At 36.7% G+C, this 21,220-nt stretch overlaps 1 protein-coding gene across 1 annotated transcript in view; it reads right to left on the bottom strand.

Moving 5' to 3' along the window:
* MCTP1 (multiple C2 and transmembrane domain containing 1) overlaps positions 1 to 21,220 on the bottom strand; it is a 550,845-nt gene that overhangs the window by 202,118 nt on the left and 327,507 nt on the right. Inside the window, exons 7-10 of the mRNA XM_065936796.1 lie at positions 20,563 to 20,622; positions 15,139 to 15,216; positions 9,118 to 9,288; positions 6,452 to 6,582 (exon numbers count right to left, since the gene is read on the bottom strand). Of these exons, the coding sequence (XP_065792868.1) occupies positions 6,452 to 6,582; positions 9,118 to 9,288; positions 15,139 to 15,216; positions 20,563 to 20,622 (440 nt within the window). The remainder of the gene's footprint in view (positions 1 to 6,451; positions 6,583 to 9,117; positions 9,289 to 15,138; positions 15,217 to 20,562; positions 20,623 to 21,220) is intronic.

Genomic DNA, 21,220 nt, shown 5'->3' on the forward strand with positions numbered 1-21,220 from the left:
TAGTTATCTTGTGCTTTCAAACTAATAATGAAGCAGAGATTGCTTCTACTCTGATTTAGGTAGGAAGTAGAATAATCATTGTAGTATTAAATCACAGATAAGAAACTGCAAATCAGAACCTATGGTGTCAAATGCTCACATGCAATGTCCTTCAATTAAGAAACATTAATTTGGTTAATATACAAAGTCAAAGGCTGTTTCCTCATTTTCCACATCGTGCCTGGAGAGATGTATGTGTATACCTACTCATTGCACATTCTCTTTCCTTTGGCATTAAATTACAGAGTCACAAATTTATTTTTATGGTCATAGCATTTGAAAGCATTTTTCTTCACCCAAAACTTGCCCATTTGGAATAACTTTTTTCTTATATATTACTAAGAAAAATTGTGTTAAAATAGAACTTTCTATTGAAGTTTGCATCTGTAGCACTCTGTTGTCATGGGCACGATCAATGTCTTGGCCCTGATAACAATGCAGCAAATAAAGTTAGGAGCAATCCACCAACCAAAAATATATGGGCACCAAATCAATGCTGCTTTAAAGATAAACAAGCATTTTGCACACTAATAAATAATGCTATAAATCTTGCTATAGTGGATTGCAAATAACTCCGACTGAATGAAATTGCTTGACATGGGATTTACTTATTCTGCACGTTCATAAAAACAACTTGTTCTCTGACAGCACTCATTCTTAGCAATTTACCACGGGTGTCAGCAGCCAATTTGTTCAGATTACTGCTCTGCATAAAAGTGTAACAATCATGAGGATTTATTAGCTGATTATCGTAAAGGTGGCAGTCCATCTTGCCTGCCAAAATGCAGGTGATCAGAAAGTTAAATAATTACACGCAGATTAACATTATTTCACCTTCACTTGAAATCTGTAGTTCAGCGACAGGTAAGATTTGTTGTTCAAACTTGCAGTATGGTGCACACCACCCAAGTGGCCTTACTGCTCACCTGGCATTTTATCAAGTGTCTATTGGCTTCAGAACATACTGAATATGAGACCAAAGTGAAAGGGGAATGGATTCTAGAGGCAGGAGTCCTGGAACTGAATCTCAGATAAGTTGCCTCAAATTCATACTAGCTGAGCAATTGCTAAACCATTTGGATATACCTCAAAAACACCTCACTTTTTGCACCTGCAAAATTGGTATAATATGAACCACCATTGTTTTACCCTATATTGAGCTAAAGTACATAATAGTTCCCCTTACAGTGTAAAACATTATTATTGTTGTTGTTGTTTTCCATTCACAGTAAATATAATTTTTGTAAAATTTAACAACCAGATAGCATTAACTCACTAGACATTATGATAAAAAATTATAAATATCTTTGTAAATGGATAGGCAGCTTTTTCAAATGCAACCACTCAGTATTTTTCAAGTACAAAGATTACTCAGACACTTTAACACTTTAACTCATTAATTTTCCCTTTGGAATTATATACAAATATCTTCTTTAATTATACTGAAACTCTATACCTTCCACGAAGACATGCTGTTCTAACAGGTGTTCCCTTAATACCTGTTATCAAATTCTATATTTATTTAGAGATGGGAGAGCCATAATTCCCAGCATTCAATCAAGCTCCAGGTGTTTAAAGTTAAATCTAGCAGATACTTCTTAAGCACCTATTATTTGCCACACACTTTTCGAGGTATTGAGGATGCCATGATGAAAAACACAGCTCAAAAACTCCCACCCTCATGAAGCTCACATTCTACTAATGGGAAGTATATAATAAAATGAGTGAAATGCGCATATATGTCCAATGGTGATACACCTCGATGCAGAGAACAAAGCAGGATAAAGGAAACGGAACGTCAAGGAAAAGAAGTTTCATTTTTACATAGAGTTGGGATGGCTGCCTCACTGGTGTGACATTTGTGCACAGACCTAAAGTAAGTAAAAAAGCTAGACAGGTGGACATGTGGAGATGGAGGGAAAGGTCCTGAGGTGGGAAGATGTCTGGTGTACTTGAGAAGGAGCAAAGAGGATCCTTAAAAATAGTTAATAGACATTAATGGAACAGCATTACCCTCCACAGCCAACTTTAAATTTATTCGCCAGCTACCAGCCAACTCCCAGAAGTCTCTAACTTCTAAGTGAATAGAGACACATCTTAATTTTTCCCATCATACACACAGACACACACACACAGACACACAAAGGTAATAAGTGGCATGCTAGAGGTGCTAATTATAGCTACAATGGCAATTTAATACAATAAAAATGTATTAAATCAATACATTGTACACATTCAATTTACATATTACATGTAAAATATATTTCAGTAAATTAATTAAAAATAATTTAATAGAATTGCATAGAATTACATTACATAGAATGTTGCAACAACTTGAAAAAGAACACAGAACACCATGATGACAGTTTTGCTCCTGTTACTTTAATCTTAGAACTCAAATTTAATTAGAAGGTAAGTCAATTCTCTTCTATTCTAGGATCAAGGAATTCTATTATAATCTGCATTGTTTCCACTGTTACCACACAACCTTTACATGAACACATGCAAGTCTACTTGCCTTCTACTTTGATCCAGTAATACATTGTTTTTCAGTGGCAGGATGTGTGTAAAGTACAATTTAGTAAGTATAAAGTCAGTTATCAAGAGCTTCTGCTGCTTTCTGGCCATCAACTATATTGAAAACAATGATATTTGCCATAGTCATTTCCTTTTTCTGCCACAAGCATCTTTGTTAAATTAGCAGAGTGTATGATGATTTCCTACCATCCATCTTTGATAACCTCAGATTCAACAATAATTCTCTTTACTATGCAAAAGGATTCAAACTGATACTCAAAAGTCGTCCCAAGAGTTCTTGTCTACCTGTGCTCTATTTACTCTAAAAATTCTTGGCTCAAAACGCTTTCATAGGCAATTATGTTTGATAGATGACCAAATGTGAATTTCTTTAGTGAAGCTGATGCCAGATATTGTTAGTCACTCAGTCATGTCCAACTCTTCTGTGACCCCATGGACTGTAGCCCACCAGGCTCCTCTGTCCATGGAGTCCTCCAGGCAAGAATCCTGGAGTAGCTTGCCATTCCCTTCTCCAGGGGATCTTCCTAGCAAAAATATAACTGGAAATAAAAGTAAGCCAGTCAAAATAAATGAGAGTTTTAGAAATCCTTATAATTCTTTAAAGGTAGTATTTTGACTCTCCATCTAAGCCAGTTTTAATCTAACCAAGAAACTGGGAAGCAGAGCACACAGTGGTGTCCATCAAACCAATAAGGGTGCTGGAGTAGGTCTCCTTGATCCTGCTTGTAAGGTTCTCCTGTGTAATAGCCAAGGGCATAAAGAAGTCATCCAACAACCCATGCAGAGCCCAAGCCAGAAACTATATGCAAGAAGGTCCGTCTAGTCAAGGCTATGGTTTTTCCAGTAGTCATGTATGGACGTGAGAGTTGGACTATAAAGAAAGCTGAGCACCAAAGAATTGATGCTTTTGAACTGTGGTGTTGGAGAAGACTCTTGAGGATCCCTTGGACTGCAAGGAGATCCAACCAGTCCATCCTAAAGGAGATCAGTCCTGAGTGTTCATTGGAAGTTGCAGTTCATTCATGTTGAAGTTGAAACTCCAATATTTTGGCCACCAGATGTGAAGAGCTGACTCATTTGAAAAGACCCTGATGCTGGGAAAGATTGAGGGCAGGAGGAGAAGGGGACGACAGAGGATGAGATGGTTGGATGGCATCACGGACTCAATGGACATGAGTTTGAGTAAACTCCGGGAGTTGGTGATGGACAGGGAGGCCCGGCGTGCTGCGGTCCATGGGGTTGCAAAGAGTTGGACACGACTGAGCGACTGAACTGAACTGAAGCACTTCCAACAACTTAAAAAATAAGGGTGGGATACCCTTCCTACTAGATAACTAGTTTATTACAAAAGGATATGGCCCCAGATGGAAGAGATGCACAGGATAAGGTATGTGGTGAGGGGCATGGAGCTTCCAAGCCCTCTCAGGGCACACCAGTCCCCTAGACCCTGTGAGGACTTGCACATGTTCCCCAACCCAGAAACTCCGAAAACGGATTTCTTGTCTTTTTTCCAAACTTCATGAGAGCTTCTTAGCTCCCTATCTGTCTAGAGCAATCACTATAATCTTCGGATTGCCATTTATCACTGTTCTTTCAAAATTAGAGACAAACCCAAAATTTTGTCCCAAAATAGGGACAAACCCATAGAAACAAGATGAAGTGGGATACATAGGTCTACCTCTCTGCCAAACATTTCCTAAAATAATTATGTCTGCCCTTGAAGAGTCTGTAATATTATCAAATGAGGAAAAGGGAAAGGTCAGTACAAAATGAGCTGAGAGGACTTCCCCAGTGGTACAGTAGATAAGGATCCACTTTCCAATGCATGGGACATGGGTTTGATCCCTGATCTTGGGAGATTCCACATGCCACGGGGCAGCTAAGCCCGCACACTGCAAATCCTGAAGCCCATGCGCCTGGAGCCTGGGCTCTGTCACAAGAGAATCCGCTGCAATCAGAAGCCATGCACTGCGACAAAAAGTAGCTTCCACTCACTGGAACTAGAGAAAGCCCGCGTGCAGCAATGAAGACCCAGCACAACTAAAAATTTTAAAAATGGGCTTAGAAATTTTCATAATTTCCAAATTTGGAGATTCCTTTCAAAGAAAGAAGAGTCGTTTAAAGGGTATATGTTATCATGGGAAAAAATGGAAAATAGGATAAGAAGGATTTCATGGAGGGTGGACCCAGAAATACAAGAAGCCAATACATTTTATGATGTATGTCATTATTTTACTAATATAAGAAAATCTGAATATAAAGCAATGAGATTGAGGTAGCAAGTTACACATGACAGTCATTCTGGTAGTCACCAAATAGAGCTAACATTGCTAAAAATTATGAAAATGAATGAATTATTCAAGGAATAGCTAGAACAGTATCTACTTGATAGCATACAGCTCATAGCATATTGAGGGAGAAAGAAACAGACATATTCATAATCAAATGTATTCTGTGTATGAACAGGTCTTTACTGATACTTAAGCTAGTGGTACAGTCCAAAGAGAACAAGGTACAACATTAAGAAAACCCTGAAAACAGTATTTTACCAGAGGAAAAAAACATGCAGTAAAGGCTTGTCATTTAAAAAGGACTGAAATGTAACATGGCATAAGATTAGTGGTGTTTTTCTCATTCCATTTTGTAAGTAAAATATTAAAGGTTAACTGAAGCTCATCTTTGACCTCTCATTCTGTAATCCTATGAAGAAAACTATTGTTTAAAACATATTTCTTAGAAAGGAAAGAGACAAAAGGATACATATGTTGGGTTGGATTCCTATTTTTGTTCTCTTAGTGTAAAATCCCCTTTATTATTAGTAGAATGTGTGCATTTCTTCAAGTTGTATATTTAGAGACCTGGAAATGAATAAAGAAGTTTTTAAACTAACAAGTTCTTCTGTACACTGTGCTTTATCTCAGTATTGACAAATTCCAATGTGTTTTGCTATGAAGACACATGTAACGACTGAAAATACAAAAATAAAGTTAAAAGTAAGAAAACAATCATATAATTCAAACAGTTTTTCAAAATAAGCTTGTCGTGATGCTGAAGCTGAAGCTTCAATACTTTGGTCACCTGATGCGAAGAAGTGACTCTTTGGAAAAGATCCTGATGCTGGGAAAGATTGAGGGCAGAAGGAGAAGGGGACCACAGAGGATGAGATGGGTGGATGGCATCACCGGCTCAACAGATGTGTCTGAGCAAGCTCCGGGAGTTGGTCACGGACAGGGAGGCCTGGCGTGCTGCAGTCCATGGAGTCACAAAGAGTTGGATGTGACTGAGTGACTGAACTGAACTGGACTGTGCAGAGATGTCATGCAAGCCTCAGAATATTCTTTTCTTCACTGCATTGTCAGATTAACATGGATCTGCCTCACTTACACACTTCCTTCACTAACACTTGAACTTCTGGGAGATTTGTGAACTCCTAGGAGATTATCAAGATTTTCTACCTTGCAGGGAGCTGGATGAAACAACACATTTTACGGTCACAATATGCTTTGTGAAAAACAATATTATCTCTGATTACTTTGCACACTATGAATATGCTCTTTGTTCCTTTTAAGCATTGTACATCAAAGGAGATTCCTCTTTCTCAACTCCTGTAATGTTCATACACAATGTCCTCAACATTGGGAGGAAATTTCTGGATATCAAATTCAAGTAGCCTGTCCATCAACTGGTCAAAACTGCCACCTACTGGTCAGTCTTTAAAATCTATTTTTCAGTTCACCCACGCCTTGCTTTCCCATGGTAAGATCCCTTGCTTCGAAACAGTAAAGATCAGTTATAACACCAGACTTAGACTAAATTTTCTTTTTTAAAAACTTACCCTCTCTAGGGTGAACCAAAAATACCAAATTGCACACACCTGCCAATAAAGTCGTCCCTTTTCCCAGCGTCTTTGTCCCAGGCAGTGATATCAATGATGCCACCTCTTTCTTCATAGAGATGAAAATCAAATTGTTCCCTCCACTGAGGATTCAATGTTTTTGGCATAATCTGCAAAAACCAAAACGTCATTACTATCTCATCAACATCAGTCTTAAAAAATGTAACCTGAGACATAAATCAAACTTCAGGTACTTCCTAGAAAAGCATGTGAGATTTGAATGAGAGCTTCCAGAAATGATGGAAGTCATTCGATGTCAGCATTTTTACTGCATAGGGTCTGAAAGAACCCAAAAGGACATGTCCTAAAGGCCAAGAGACACCTTCTCCTCACTGTGAACAACAGATGAGAGATATGAATTATAGAAAAGGCAAACAGTCTCTAAGTGAAGTAGCTCACTCAGATAATAGCACCTGTTTTACATAACCAGTTAATGCATGAAGATATAACTCAAAGTCTGTGATCTTATAGTAAAGGGAGATGAGGATTTCTAGAGTTCCTTTTATCCCCCCTTACTTCCCTCTCACATAGAATTCGAACTGAATAGTGAAGAAAACAGACAATGAACTTCTGCAAGAGGGGAAAAGTAAGTTTTCGGTGATCAGGCAAACTTTTTTCTTAGAATGACAGCACTGATGTATCATCCCCATTTTATACTTGGAGAAACCAAGTCCTGAAGTTTAAGTGAGGGCACAGTCATTAAGTTTTAATAGCTAGACTATAACTCAAGTCTTTGATTAGAGTTTCAGAACTCTTTCCCCAAAGCACTATGCCAAAAATGCTTCTGAATTAATATGAGTGCACGTGTGTATGTGTGTGTATAATCTCCATGTCGTATATACAAGAAGGATATCTGATGTGCAATTTTGTACCTTCAAGTATTTAGATAGACACCTAGGAATCAATGAATAAAGTGACCCATACTGATGTGTTTTAAAATTTCACTCACCATTGGGCTGGACAATATTCATTCATATTTGTTTCTCTATTCTTTCCTTTTAGCAGGAGGGCCTGTAGTGGCCTTTTCTCTTTTTAATGTATGAGAGACAGATCCTCAGATGTAAAGACTTTGAAAGCAATGAAGTATGTTATGTGCAGAGGTAATGCAAATGAATCACAATTTTTAAAGTTCATAATCTGAAATTAATCTGCAATACATCATGGAAAGAAAGAGCAGAGAGAGACACATGTCCATAGCTGGGTTTCATATTTCACATCTAAAGAGCATAACTATAAAAATAAGTCATGTTTTAAGCCTATAAGAACACGGAAATAATGTTAATTGATAAAGGACAAGATGGAAGTGGTCATAGGTATCTATTTTGGAGAATCAGTACTTTCTTTAAAGTGTTATGATTAAGCCCGATGCAGGAAAAAAAAAAAAATGGCACTGGATGGATACTATGATAATTCAAATGTTTCATAACTGGGTTCAGATGAACTCCTGCTGTTTTGGGGGGAGTGGACTGTTTTACTTGTTTGGCCCAAAAAAAGCCTAGGCTTTCAGATTTGTTAGGATTGTCTTCTCCATATGATTTCCTATAGGTCAGAGGTGATGTCTTCCCCTTCAATGTGGACATTCAACAAAGTGCCCCATCAGACTGCTAACAAATCACTCTGTGGTATTTCTAACTACCTACGTTACTGATGAGAAGTCCCTGGGCCAAAAGGAGCCTGGGCAGGCTGTTGATAGAAAGTTCACAAAAATTGTGATGTGAAGGTGAAGACAGTCCCAAAGGAGAATGTGATTTTTAATACAAGATGGATGTAATCAATTATCCCAAGCTATCAATGCATACTAGCTGGAGAAGTTGATCATTCAAGGGGTTGTGTTTAGATATAACCCAGATAAATATAACTGTCACATATAGACTACTATGACCTTTACTTATTACTACTTCTGTTAATAATATGACTATTTAATATGTTATTACTAATAGTATGTGTTATTACACAATGTGTTTGCTCTTCCCCTTCTTTCAGCTACTACAGTTGATTATTTATTTGGGCAAAGCAATGTTTTAAACCCTTTACATACTTGACATATAGTATTCCATCTTTGCAATAACTTTATTAGGTAGGCATTATTTTCATTCTCATCTCACAGATGAGGAAATGGAAGTCTGGAGAGGCAAAGTAACTTTGCTGTGGTGTGGCAGCAGAAACTTGGCCCTTTGATTTCTGAATAAAATTTTAAAACCTTGCCATCTTCATCAGGGTAAGTCAGTTTGAATAAAAAGGTCCAGAGTCCTGCATGAAGATTTTTACTGCACGTCAAATAAAGCTATTTGTAGTTTGTGTACTAGGATCAGGTATGGCCAACACTCTCTGAGCATGTTATGCTCCAGGCATTGACTTGGGCTTGCTTCAGCTGTTTTTATTTTTATTTTTTCAAGAGATAGTTTCTACTATTATTCTGTGTGATAGATGAAGAAATTGAGACATAGAGAAACAGTTTACCAAAGGTCACATAGCACAAAAAGAAATGCAATACAATTGCTGATCCTTTTTCCTGACATAACTTGTTCAAAAGCAGTTCTGCAAAGCATTACAAAGTGTCCAGGGTTTTCATGTCTCAAAGAGGGTGGCTATTAACCAACCACTGCCTTCCAAGCACTGAGGGGAACACAAAAGAGATGGGTCACCTTGCTCTTGTACTTTTGATGCCCAAGTCGGAACTTCACATAGGGGTCACTCAACCCGTTTGAATCCATCGCCTTAAGGTCTCGCCCTTCAATCAGTGTGATGCTGACGATTCCTCTCCAAAGGTGTGACTTTCTGTGTACGTCTGACAGGCGTAAACTTTGGGTCTGAAACTGGTGGCAAAGGAAAACAGAATTAGCTTATTGTGCTTTAAACCAAAACACCACATTTGACATGACCCTTTCCTATACTTTTTCAAAAATAAAAAAAATAGGTAGTTGCAGGTTTTTGAAATTAAAAATAATTAATAGATTATTAATTATTTAACAATTATATAATTAATAATGATGAAATGGTCATCTCATAAATTTAAGGTGGCTGTGTAAAAGAGGTGTGCGCTCAAAATAAAGTCTAGTTTTTCAACTCAAAATTGCATGCAGATGCTTGAAGACTATTGAAGAATATTTGGACATGTGCTTATTGTGCTTGTGTTTAAATATGTATAAATATATAAATATAAAAGGCCTCACCCACACTGTGATATGTAATTTTTAATTGGTAGCAGCTTTTTTCTGTCTCAGCTGCTTCAAAATTTTTATTATGAAAAATTGTAATAAACACAGCTAGCAATTGTCAGTAGTGATTTTTTAAAATCGATTTTTTCATCTTACAAATGGATTTTACAGGTGGTTTTTAGTTCTAAGGTTAGTTTTAAGTTCTATTCAAACAATTTAAAAGCTTTTTTTATTTCTACAGTATAAGATAACTGAGTTTCAGCTCACTAAAAAGTTAAGATATCACAGAGCAGAATAAACTCAATATTCCTCCTAAGAGGTCTTGCTTATGTCTGAAACTTGTATTATAAAATTTTAAAATTACTTATGTGATTTATATTGGCAAGTATATATTTCTGGATTTATTTACTACTTTAGCATTTGAACATTTTCTTTAATAATTTTCAATTGCTCAATTCTAAGTCACAATATTCACATCAGTGGACAAATTCAAAAAATTTAAAAATCAGCAAGTCTAAAAATGGCTACATAATCTCTTTGAACTAAACAGCATAGAAAACAAACCAGAAAAAGTAGCTAAAATATTAAAGACCTTTTCAATCTGGACTCAAAACCAGGAAGTATCATAAAAATTGCTATTTTCTTCATGTTGTCAAGCACATTTTCTTCACTTACAGTCATTTCATGAAGAAATTCAATGTTTCTCCCAACCTCAAAGTACTCCACTAAATTATGGATTATCTCTACTTTTGGCTTAATTCCTTCTACATTAAAGTTATAGTTTATTTTGTATAATTTCCCTCCCACTCTGAATTTTTACTTTTTCCCTATGCTGTAGCATGCCATAGCCGTTTTTATTTATCATCAGAAGTCATGCATTTTAGGATGCTTAATAGGAAAATGAAAACTACATTCTTCAAAAGATACTACTTTTAATTTTGAACACTTCCATGGAAATCTTTCTAAATCACATTGTATATATCCCTATCCTGGTGACCAGTAAAGTCTGAACAACTCTGCTTGGTGGCTCTGCCTTATTATTATTAACATACATCCCTCACCTCCACGAGCCCAGGAACAATGTCACCTGTGTTCTGAAGAGAAACTGAGGTTACATGGGGCACCCGTACCTCCTACGGGACTGCATACCCCACTTCAGGGAAGTCCCTCTGCCCCCATCTGATTTATCCATTGGGTTTCCTCATCGATTTTGTTTGAACCAAGGATTTCTCAGGTTAAAATAACTGTTCAGAATTCACGCCACCAAATAATCTTCAAGTTTTCTTTTATTCTAAGATTTCATGCTACTTATTTTATATAATGCAGCAATCAATTTCAGTGTCTGTCTATTTCTCTATCTCTCTATTTATGGTGCTACTGAGACCACAGCAGACTCTAGAGAATCAAGTTTTCAACTCAGGGAATGAAATTTTTGTTAAGGAGTATTAGTAGCAAAGAAGGAAACAAACTTTTGACAGGTAAGAAGAAACAATTATCTTAGCAAAGACCAAGCGGTTAAAAACTATTTATTTATACAGAGCTTTAGAATTTGAAAGTGCATATGTATATATATATATACATTATACAATATGGATTCCACTAAGAGTCTATGAAGCAGAAAGGCAAGTACTACTATTTTCACTTTACTGAAGAGGGATTTGAGGCTCAGAGTGGTTGGCCTAATAAATGATGGATATGTGGCTAGAGCCGGTATTTCTGACCTTTATTCTTGAGCTTCTTCTAATATTTGTCTTTAGGGCAGAGACTCTCCCCAAGATTTAAAAGTAATCATGATTTAAATATATTGTTACTAAATGGTGCTCTCCAGTAAAGTTGAGTTGATTACATTTGGAACAACATTCCGGTCTACACTTTCTACTTCTCTGCCATATGAGCACATGTATTCATACTTACAATGGTCCAGCTTGCAGATGGATACACTCAGGACATTTCCCACACACTCTAGTAGCACAAGTCATACACTGCAATCGTCAAATAATAGCTGGGTACAATCCAGGTTACAAAGCAACTCTGGTTGCAATGCTAAGTTAGGTTTTTAAATGGTACTATGTCTGAAACACTTGCTTGCAAGCTCCTCCTCCCCATTTTTCACATGAGAACAAGAATCTTTTAAGATGAGAAGGAATGCTTTCCGTAGAATTCATCACGCTTTCACAGAAACAGAATGAACTTCATGGAGGCTTAACCTAGTGCCACTCGTTATTAGCAAATGCGCTTCTACAACCTGGAGGAACATTCCCAAAATGACCTGAGAAGCTAGGGGGCAGAGGAGGGAGACAATTTCTTAACAAAAATAGGGCTAATGAAAGTGCAAACAAAGTGACCTGTGTAAAAAGTTAATGTACATGTACATTATGTACATCCCCTTTAGAGGGGAGGTCTAAAGACATACTAACCTAATATCATTTTTAAAGTGATTTTTTTCAATACGTATTTTATTAAATGGCTATTTTCTAAATAGAGGCTTTGTAATTTAGCTGTGATTTGACTAACTGCATGGTCATAAAGGGGCTTCCCTCATAGCTCAGTCAGTAAAGAGTCTGCCTGCAATGCAGGAGACCCGGGTTCGATTCCTGGGTCAGGAAGATTTCTTGGAGCAAGAAATGGCAACCCACTCCAGTATCCTTGCCTGGAGATTCCCACGGACAAAGAAGCCTGGTGGGCTACAGTCCACGGGGTTGCAAGAGTTGGGCATGACTAAGCAGCTATGTACACATAGTCATAAAACAGGTAAATATTTACCCTATATTTGAATAATGGGAACTTGAAACAAAATTACAAGGTGAAGAGGGAAGATGCAAACTTAGGCTTTGTTATTGTTCAGTCACTCCATCATGTCTGACTCTTTGCGACCCCACAGACTGCAGCACACCAGGCTTCCCTGTTCCTTCACCATCTCCCGGAGCTTGCTCAAACTCATGTCCGTTGAGTCGGTGATGCCATCCAACCATCCTGTCCCCTGTCATCCCCTTATCCTCCTGCCTTCAATCTTTCCCAGCAACAGGGTCTTTTTCAATGAGTCAGCTTTTTTCATCAGATGGTCAAAGTATCAGAGCTTTAGCATTAGTCCTTCCAAAGAGTATTCAGTATTGATTTCCTTTAGGATTGACTGATTTGATCTCTTTGCAGTCCAAGGGACTCTCATGAGTCTTCTCAAATACCACAGTTCAAAAGCATCAATTCTTTGGCACTCAGCCTTCTTTATAGTCCAACTTTCACATGCATACATGACTACTGGAAAAACCATGGCTTTGACTATATAGAACTTTGTTGGCACGTATTAAAATGTCTCTGCTTTTTAATACGCTGTCTAGGTTTGTCATTGCTTTTCTTCCAAGGAGCAAGTGTCTTTAAATTTCATGGCTGCAGTAACCATCTGTAGTGATTTTGGAGCTGAAGAAAATAATGTTTGTCACTGTTTCCATTATTTCCGCATCTATTTGCCATAAAGTGATGGGACTGGATGTCATGATCTTATTTTTCGAATGTTGAGCTTTAAGCCAGCTTTTTCACTCTCATCTTTCACTTTCATCAAGAGGCTCTTTAGTTCCTCTTCACTTTCTGCCATAAGGGTGGTGTCATCTGCGTATCTGAGGTTATTGATATTTCTCCTGGCAATCTTGATTCCAGCTTGTGCTTCATCCAGCATGGCACTTCTCATGATGTACTCTGAATATAAGTGAAATAAGCAGGGTGACAATATACAGCCTTGACATACTCCTTTCCCAATACCAAACCAGTTCGTTGTTCTGTGTCTGGTTCTAATTGTTGCTTCTTGACCTGCACACAGGTTTCTCAGGAGGCAGGTAAGGTGATCTGGTATTCCCACCTCTTTAAGAATTTAAACTTAGGCTACTAGTAGGAAAAGAGACAAGGGCTTAGCACAAATGTCTACTTGCATCTTCCTAGCAATTTCTGACTATGTGACTTGGGCACGTCCCTCCCTCTCTGGACCTCAGTTTTCTTACCTATGGATCCTAGACTGTACACTAGACCCTGATGGACTAAGAGCACCACTCTCTGTGTGTCTGATGGGGGTGGTCAGGGTGCTGTGTTGGGGGCCTGAATATTAAAAAGTACTTTCCATAAACAAAGATTTTATCCACTCAAGATAGTTGTTATTTGTGTTGACTTTTTACATCAAAGTTTCAGGGGAACTTTGTTCATTGGGGAATAAGTAGAAAGCTACAACTAAAACAAGCAAATTTTAAAAAGCAGTAGCTTTAATACTCCCTGTGATAGCTTCTGAATCATTTGCTTCTCTGTTTTAAGCTTCCTTCTTCCGTACAGCAAAGTTCTCCAAGTGTGGTCCACAGACCAACGGCATCATTGTCATCCAGGAACTTGTTAGAAACTCAGATTCTTTAGTCCCATCCCAGAACAATGGAACCATCAGCTCTGGGGGGTGGGGCCCACTGCTCTGGTTTAACCAGTCCTCACTGGAGGGGGTTCTCATGCACACTCAAGTGTGAGAACAGCCCCCTCCCATTTTAAAAGTTCTAAGGCACATGTGCACTGGGATTCTCCTATGTTCTAACAACTACCATTAATTACTATAATTGCAGACACCCATTCTCTGACATGGATGCTATATATGCTAATTAAAGTCCTTTAGTCCTGCTTCTAAATTTACCAATTAGGAAAGCACATTGGTCTGGATAGTTAGAGCATTTAAAGAGAAAAGTAGGAAGCCACTGAAAAATTATGTGGTTCATTTATTATTTCCTTTGCTAATGATTTTTCTAATAGGATATATATAAATAATACATATTAACTGAGTGACTGATAACCAGTCAACCAAAAATTACTCATTGAACACCTAAAGGACAAGGAATGTTAAATACATCTAAGAAACCTCTCAGTAAAATCAACATATTACAGTACATATTTAGTCATCTAAGATAATGTTTTCAACTACATCCTTATTGAAATAGGACTCTATTAGAGGAGGGAAAGCAAAAGGGAAGGAAGAATAAAAAGGAAAATCAACCCAGCTTTGAAGCAAAGAACGAATTCTGTAAAAGGAAGTAGCACTTTTTGAACCTTGAAAGCAGTAATTCCCAAGTCTTTGTGGGCAGTTTGGTGAAATCACCAGGCCTGATCCTCCTGGATGGGATTCAGTTCTTTTGGGCAACACTTCATGTGATTCTCCTGTGCAGTGAAGTTGCACATTCTTTAAGGAATATCCATCCAAGTTCATATTTAATAAAGAATATCAAGATATCAGGTGACAATGTAAATTTCAAAATCTGAAGTAATTAGTCAATGACATGTAAGCAAGATTTTAGAATTAGTGAGCTGGCATTTAAACAGAATATTAGTTTATGTACATTATGCCTTGAAAATGAATTCAAGATTTCAATCCCTTTTCATACACATAAAAGATGTTAGGATAGGGGATGGTTTTCAGAAGAGTAAGTCTGCCATGAGAGATCACAGCTCATGCAAGCTCTGAAGAAAAAAAAAAAACCAACTGGTTGAACTTACTTGTACATTTTGGTAATGAGTACTCTGAAGCTCTGTTCTGCAGAAGCCCAGGACAGGAAGAGCAGGCCTGCCGCATGTCTGGATGGAAATGAACGATCAGAGCCATAGGGGAAATCTTTGGGCAACTCTCAACACCTCATGTTAATCAGAGTCTAGCATCACTCCAGCAAAAACTTATTGGAAAGAAATATGTATTTGCATCTCAAGTCACTGTCAGAAAATGTCTCCTAGCACAATGAAGACAAATACCAGGGCAACGGTAGTTTCCAGCCACCATTTTCCTTAGTAACATAACACTGTAATGGTCAAGCAAATAAAGGACAGATTATATGGTGATAGATCCTGTTGAGTGGTTTCAGGGTTTTGTTAACAGGTATAGCAGAGGAAAGTAGTCGAGCGGGAGAAATCATAGAAAAAATAATTTTCCCAAGTCTGTTTCCCTCAAAGTTTTGGAGGCTGTTTCCAATGTCAAAATGGTGATAAAGTTCCAGGAGAATAAATGTTGCATGGACAGGCAATAACTATGATCATAGTACCTGCAATCCCATGTGTGAATCTCTTTTAACATTTAAAGAGATATTTCTAAAGTAACAGAAATTTTGCCCCCTGTAACACTTATCTTTGTTGTCTTTGCTGCTAAAAAAAACAAACCCGAAGTTCCCTTCACTACCAAGACCAAGACCAACAAGAGGTGGATAAAAAAGATAAAGCTGAACAAGAACAAATGGAAAGAAATTATCATGGCGGAGCTAAAAGTTTCTATTATATGAATTCTACAGCAGCTGGAAAGTATTGTGATGAGAGTCATCAGCTTTACTAATATCAACAAGGAAGACTGAATTAGGTTAGTTCACACAAAGAAATCAAGATGTATTGAGCAGCTATTAAGTGCTGGAGTTTTCACAATCTAGCGTTTTTCATGACAAGTATTTTTAAGATACAGAAACTGAGCTACAGAGAAGATAAATACCCTACCTAATGCCAAATGACTAAAGATTGGCAAAGCAGCGATTTTAATTTGGAATTGCTGATAATTAATTTTTTATTTTTCCTACTACAGCTCAATTTTTGGACAGAGTCTAATAAGTTCAACTCAAAAATGTTTTTAATTTTTATAGGATTTGTTGAAACTCTTTGACTTATATTTAGATGAAATACATCCTTGGGTATAGGTTATTAAGAAGGGCTAATCAAGGGCTTAAAGAAAGAAAAAAATTTCAAGAGGTGATAACTCTAGCATATGTTGTTAAGCAAAAGCAGCTGAGAGTTAGCTGCACTCCATCACAAATTATAGTCTCATTAAAAAGGTGGTGAAGTTGTAGAGTTTTGTAAATAAATTAAGAATATCTCTAAATTCCAATTTTCATGAATAAAGTTGACTAATTCTGTTCCTTAAAAAAAACTGGATAACTAATAATAAATTCCTATTATTCAGATCCTGATTAAATCAGAGAACCAAACCAAAAAAGTCTATTTAGACTTAACATGTGGCTAAAGGGATGCTCAGTCGTACCAATCTTCTTCCTGTTGTGTGCAAATAATCCTTGGCTTTTGTTATCCTGGATTTTTTTTTAAACCTGTGTGAAATCTAATCCTTCTAAATGAGACCCAGATACTATGAAACTGGAGTGAAAGACATAGCCTGTGTCTTTACAACAGTTGTGTGTGCAGACAGCCCTTGCCTCTATTTTCAGCACAGAGGTGCACCTGCCTTTATTTAATCAAATGATCCACAAGACACTACAAAGAAGAGATAATGACAGCCTGGAATGACTGTTTTGTGCTGCAAAGCTTGGAGCGTGGAGCAATTATGAGCTCACCCCAGACACAGGCATTTTCTATCTTTCCCTTTTCCTGCTGAGTTTATTCCAGTGAATTGCACCTGGATGATGAAGTCCAACAAGTAGATTTGTTCTACGGTCCATCCACCCTCTCAAAGGAGGATTGCCTTTACAGGAAACCCTCCCAGCGCTTTGTCCAGTCTGGTCTGAAGTGTCTCATCTAATAATAAAGCTTCGATCCCTTTTTTTCTTAGAAGATGATTCACTGGTGCTATAATCCTTAGAGAGATTCTTCAGGTTTTTATCTGCAAACTTTCTTTCCTATGTCTATTGCTTCTTGATTCAATTTATGTTGTCAGAAACGTATTTCTGTTTACTTCAGATGTTTTAACTACCCTTTCTAAACTTAACTGTGGCCCCCCCCCCAAAAAAAAGATCTTAAGCTTTTACTGTATTTGCTCAAAATATATACAAACAGAAAAGCATCATGTAAGTTGTAACCTTGTAGGTTTGCTAAAGTAATCTGTAAATATCCATCAGTGGTATGGGAAAGAAATAATGAGTCTTGTATTTGATACAGAGAGACATTTTTTTGAGGTTTTTAACTAAAAGTTCATTTCTTTCCTAAGGGCCTTATTGTCATACCTATTGATAGAAATAATACTTGAACTTTTCCTGGGTATGTCATATATTGAGTTGTTCAGGATACAAGCACTTGTGCACAGGATCACATTCGTGTTTTACAAAGCAAATGCCTCAATACCTCCTCTCCTTGGTCTGCAGGGTCTTCCTTCAACCAAACTTTTGTTTGACCCTACTATAAAGTAGCACTCTGACTAACTCTGAATTGTTCTGTATTCTATGCAATTTTCTTTTACTCATTTCATATTATGATCCATTTCTCCATTTTCTATATGAGGCATCTTGGCATAGCCCAGCCTTCTCCATTTAAACAATATTAAAATCTCTCTTTAATTCACTGTAATGCTCTCATAAGAAGGATTGTTCAATTAGCTCTCAGTCAACAGAATCTAAATGTCTAATCAGTGGAAATAACTGGGAAGAAACTTAAATGTACTAAATATTTGAAAGAACTGCACTGAATTACCATCCTTTAATGGGAAGTTAAATGTCTTTAATGAAATCCTGACTTAGAGCAATCCAATTGGTTTCACATATTTTTATTCCTTTCATGAGAAACTTGGTAATTGCCATATCCATTGCTTAATGTTTTGTGTGCTCAGATACCATGTTTTGATAAATTATAAATGACATGCTTTTGGAAAAATTAGAATATCCCCGTATCACTTCACTTTTTTCTCTCCATTATTCTGCTCTCAAGGAAATTAAGATATAGCAAGTAGCTATGACATTGTTGAGCCAGTTCTCCCCAGGATTCAGGTTCACTCAGTGTAATTCAGGCACCCTCTCCTGGACAAAGTATTAATCCTTATATAATAAATAAGCTGATAATTTTTTTCATATCACTTTCTTTCTAACTCCCAAAGCACACATACACTCTTCATGTAAGATTTTATCTGAGCTGTTTAGGATTCCTGCGTGTCTGAAGAAATGGGAAACCTCTTTTTATACAGATCTTTTACAAAAGTTCATGAGAATACAAACATTGCTTGCACAAAGAGCAATGAGGTCAGTTATAAGAGTGACCTTTGAATGAGACTATGAAAGATCACACTCACTCAAAGCAGACTTGGTCACTGATTTTGTGAAATGAAACCTCAAACACAGCAACATCATAGCCCTCAAACACATCCATCCCTTCGTGGATCAGATCACAGAAGAAGGGTCACATAACGCAAGAAGGATTTGAAAGGCTGTGAATGGAGATTAACTAGGGGGCAGCTCTATCTATATGCTGAATCTCTATTCATCAGCCCCAAAAGAACTCTGCTGCTTTAAGTCTTCACCAAAATATTTATTTCTCTGACATTCAGAAGGAGAGAAATATTTGTCTTGATCATATCATTTAGGCACTTCAGGGCAACGGCCCCATTTCTCTGGGCCTTAGTTGGCTCACTGGTAACATAAATGACCTCTCAAGGTTCTGCTTTTATGACTCCATTTGTTTGTAGCTCAGTATATGCTCAGAAAAAAGACAGTAGATCACTGTACTGCAGATATAAAAATGCTATCTTTTAAATTCGCATATTTGATATTCTAAAATACAGCAGATTAAGAGATGAGAAAGGTTAGTGAAGAATACTTAAAGATGGATACAACCAAATGGAAAGTACTGATAAGTAGAAGACTAATTTGGAAGTAGAAAGTGAAAAGATGCTGAGGTCATTTGAAAGGGAAACCCTTAGAGAGCAGTGCTTACAGAGGTGGTCCTGCTGCAAGTCTTCAGAATGATCATTCTGTACGTCTGCTGCCCACAGAACAAACGCTGAACACCCCTGAATTCTGTTTTCTTGGCAAAGGTGTATACCGTATGAGCCCATCATAATTGTGGGTCTTAGGAAAACGGAGAAAAAATTTTTGCCGAAAGCTATTTTCCATTTAAGGTAATGGGGTAATTCTAAAAACAGGCACTCTGTGTCTTCAAGGATAATGTATGAACATATAAGAGAAAACATTATTATTTTGCCAGCAATACAGAATAACATCCGTGAAGGTAGTCATCAGTAGACTGAAAGGAAATGAAGAAGCTAGAGTAATTAAAATAAGCTCATGCAGATACAAGACTGAAAAAAGAAGTGTGTGGGGAGGAGGTAGAAGATAAACAGGTATTGGTTTTACTTGCTCATTGGTCAAGTCACTGCATGACTTAATCTAGGACCTGCCTGTCTGCTTTGCAGAGACACCGCAACAAATCTTAAAACTCTAAAAGCAGAAGGGTAGCTTTCAGTCATGAGCAGGTTTAAGAACCAAGAAAAGAAAATGGCAAAGTCCTGCAAGAGTAGCATTTTCACTGCACTATCTATTACCAGGTAATCACGTACCAAGTATGAATTTTTCAAGAAAGAGGGAAACTCTTGAAGGCAAAGCCGTAGGTGCATTAGTAATAAGCCGTGCCTTGCACAATGCAGAATTATAACAGAGAAAAAGGATGACAGAGCTCATTATGTTTAAATCATGAAAGTGTAAATAAATTAAATGGCAAAAGCATTAAAAAAAATTCTTTGTGGAATTTTTTTGCTTAATTTAAATCGAAAGCAGAGTTGCCGTTTTCTAATTCACAGGGTTTTCTTTCCAAAGAAAGAACACTCATTATCTAGTATGTATATAGTACAAGATCACTGTAATATAATTATTTCCGCCAAATAGATGGAAGATTTTTTAAGAAGGGGAAAAGCATCTTTATCAACTCTCTAGACAATGCCGTATATTCCTGAAAGATCTGTGGATCTCTAATTGTTAAGAATTTGGGATAAATCTGGGCCCACTAGGAACTGACTTCAAAGCAATATGTTAAATATATGAAGCTCTTAGTTTTTACAAGTGAAGAATAAAAGAGTCACCTAAATGACAGAATAAGAGTGAATAAAAAAGGCAAATGAATACATCTCTCTTTAAAATAGTCTATTTTAAAAAGTGAATTTCTTAATTCACATTGAACTTCCAAATTACTATAATCAGAACCAAAAGTCAAGAATACTAATATAAAGGATTTAGACATTACCCTCCAAAAGAAAGACTTCACAGAGAAATAAGATCCAAGCACTTCTTTTTCTGAGAGTTCCTAAAAATAAACAAATATTTAGCTAAATTTTGAGGTGTTTTGAGCATACTTGATTAACTCATCAAAATTAAGACAAGTAAAAACCTTAAAATGATATATCCTAAAGACATTTTGGATGTTTATGAACTGTAAATTTTCTTCTTTTGAATAAATAACATTTTTAAAATTTTAATTAAACTGTCTTGCTCTTATCTAATCCAGTGGTAGTAAAGCTTAGAAAGGATTATTTCTGTAATTTTAAAAGAGTCTACTTACCTCTTTATTAGTTGTTTATAAATGCATCTGAGTCTAACATTTTATTTTAGAAAGTAGAACTGTTTAAACATAGTTTAAAATTGAGAAATAAATCTGATACTATCTGTTCCTTTTAACAAGATAATTTAGAGAATTTTAAAATAACAACAGCACAAATCTTATTTATAAACATGTACCTAGTCAATTTTGTCTGAATTCCTTACTAAAATTTTCCTAGTTTTACAACATAACACTTTGTATATATAATATAAATTACTTAGTTAATTGGAACTTCCCTAAAATGATTTTTAAAATAAATGAATACTAAGAAAGATGGCTATTTAGCTGGAAACAAAGCAACGGA

The sequence above is a fragment of the Muntiacus reevesi genome, chromosome 1 (genome assembly GCF_963930625.1).
Source record: "Muntiacus reevesi chromosome 1, mMunRee1.1, whole genome shotgun sequence".
Lineage (NCBI taxonomy): Eukaryota > Metazoa > Chordata > Mammalia > Artiodactyla > Cervidae > Muntiacus > Muntiacus reevesi.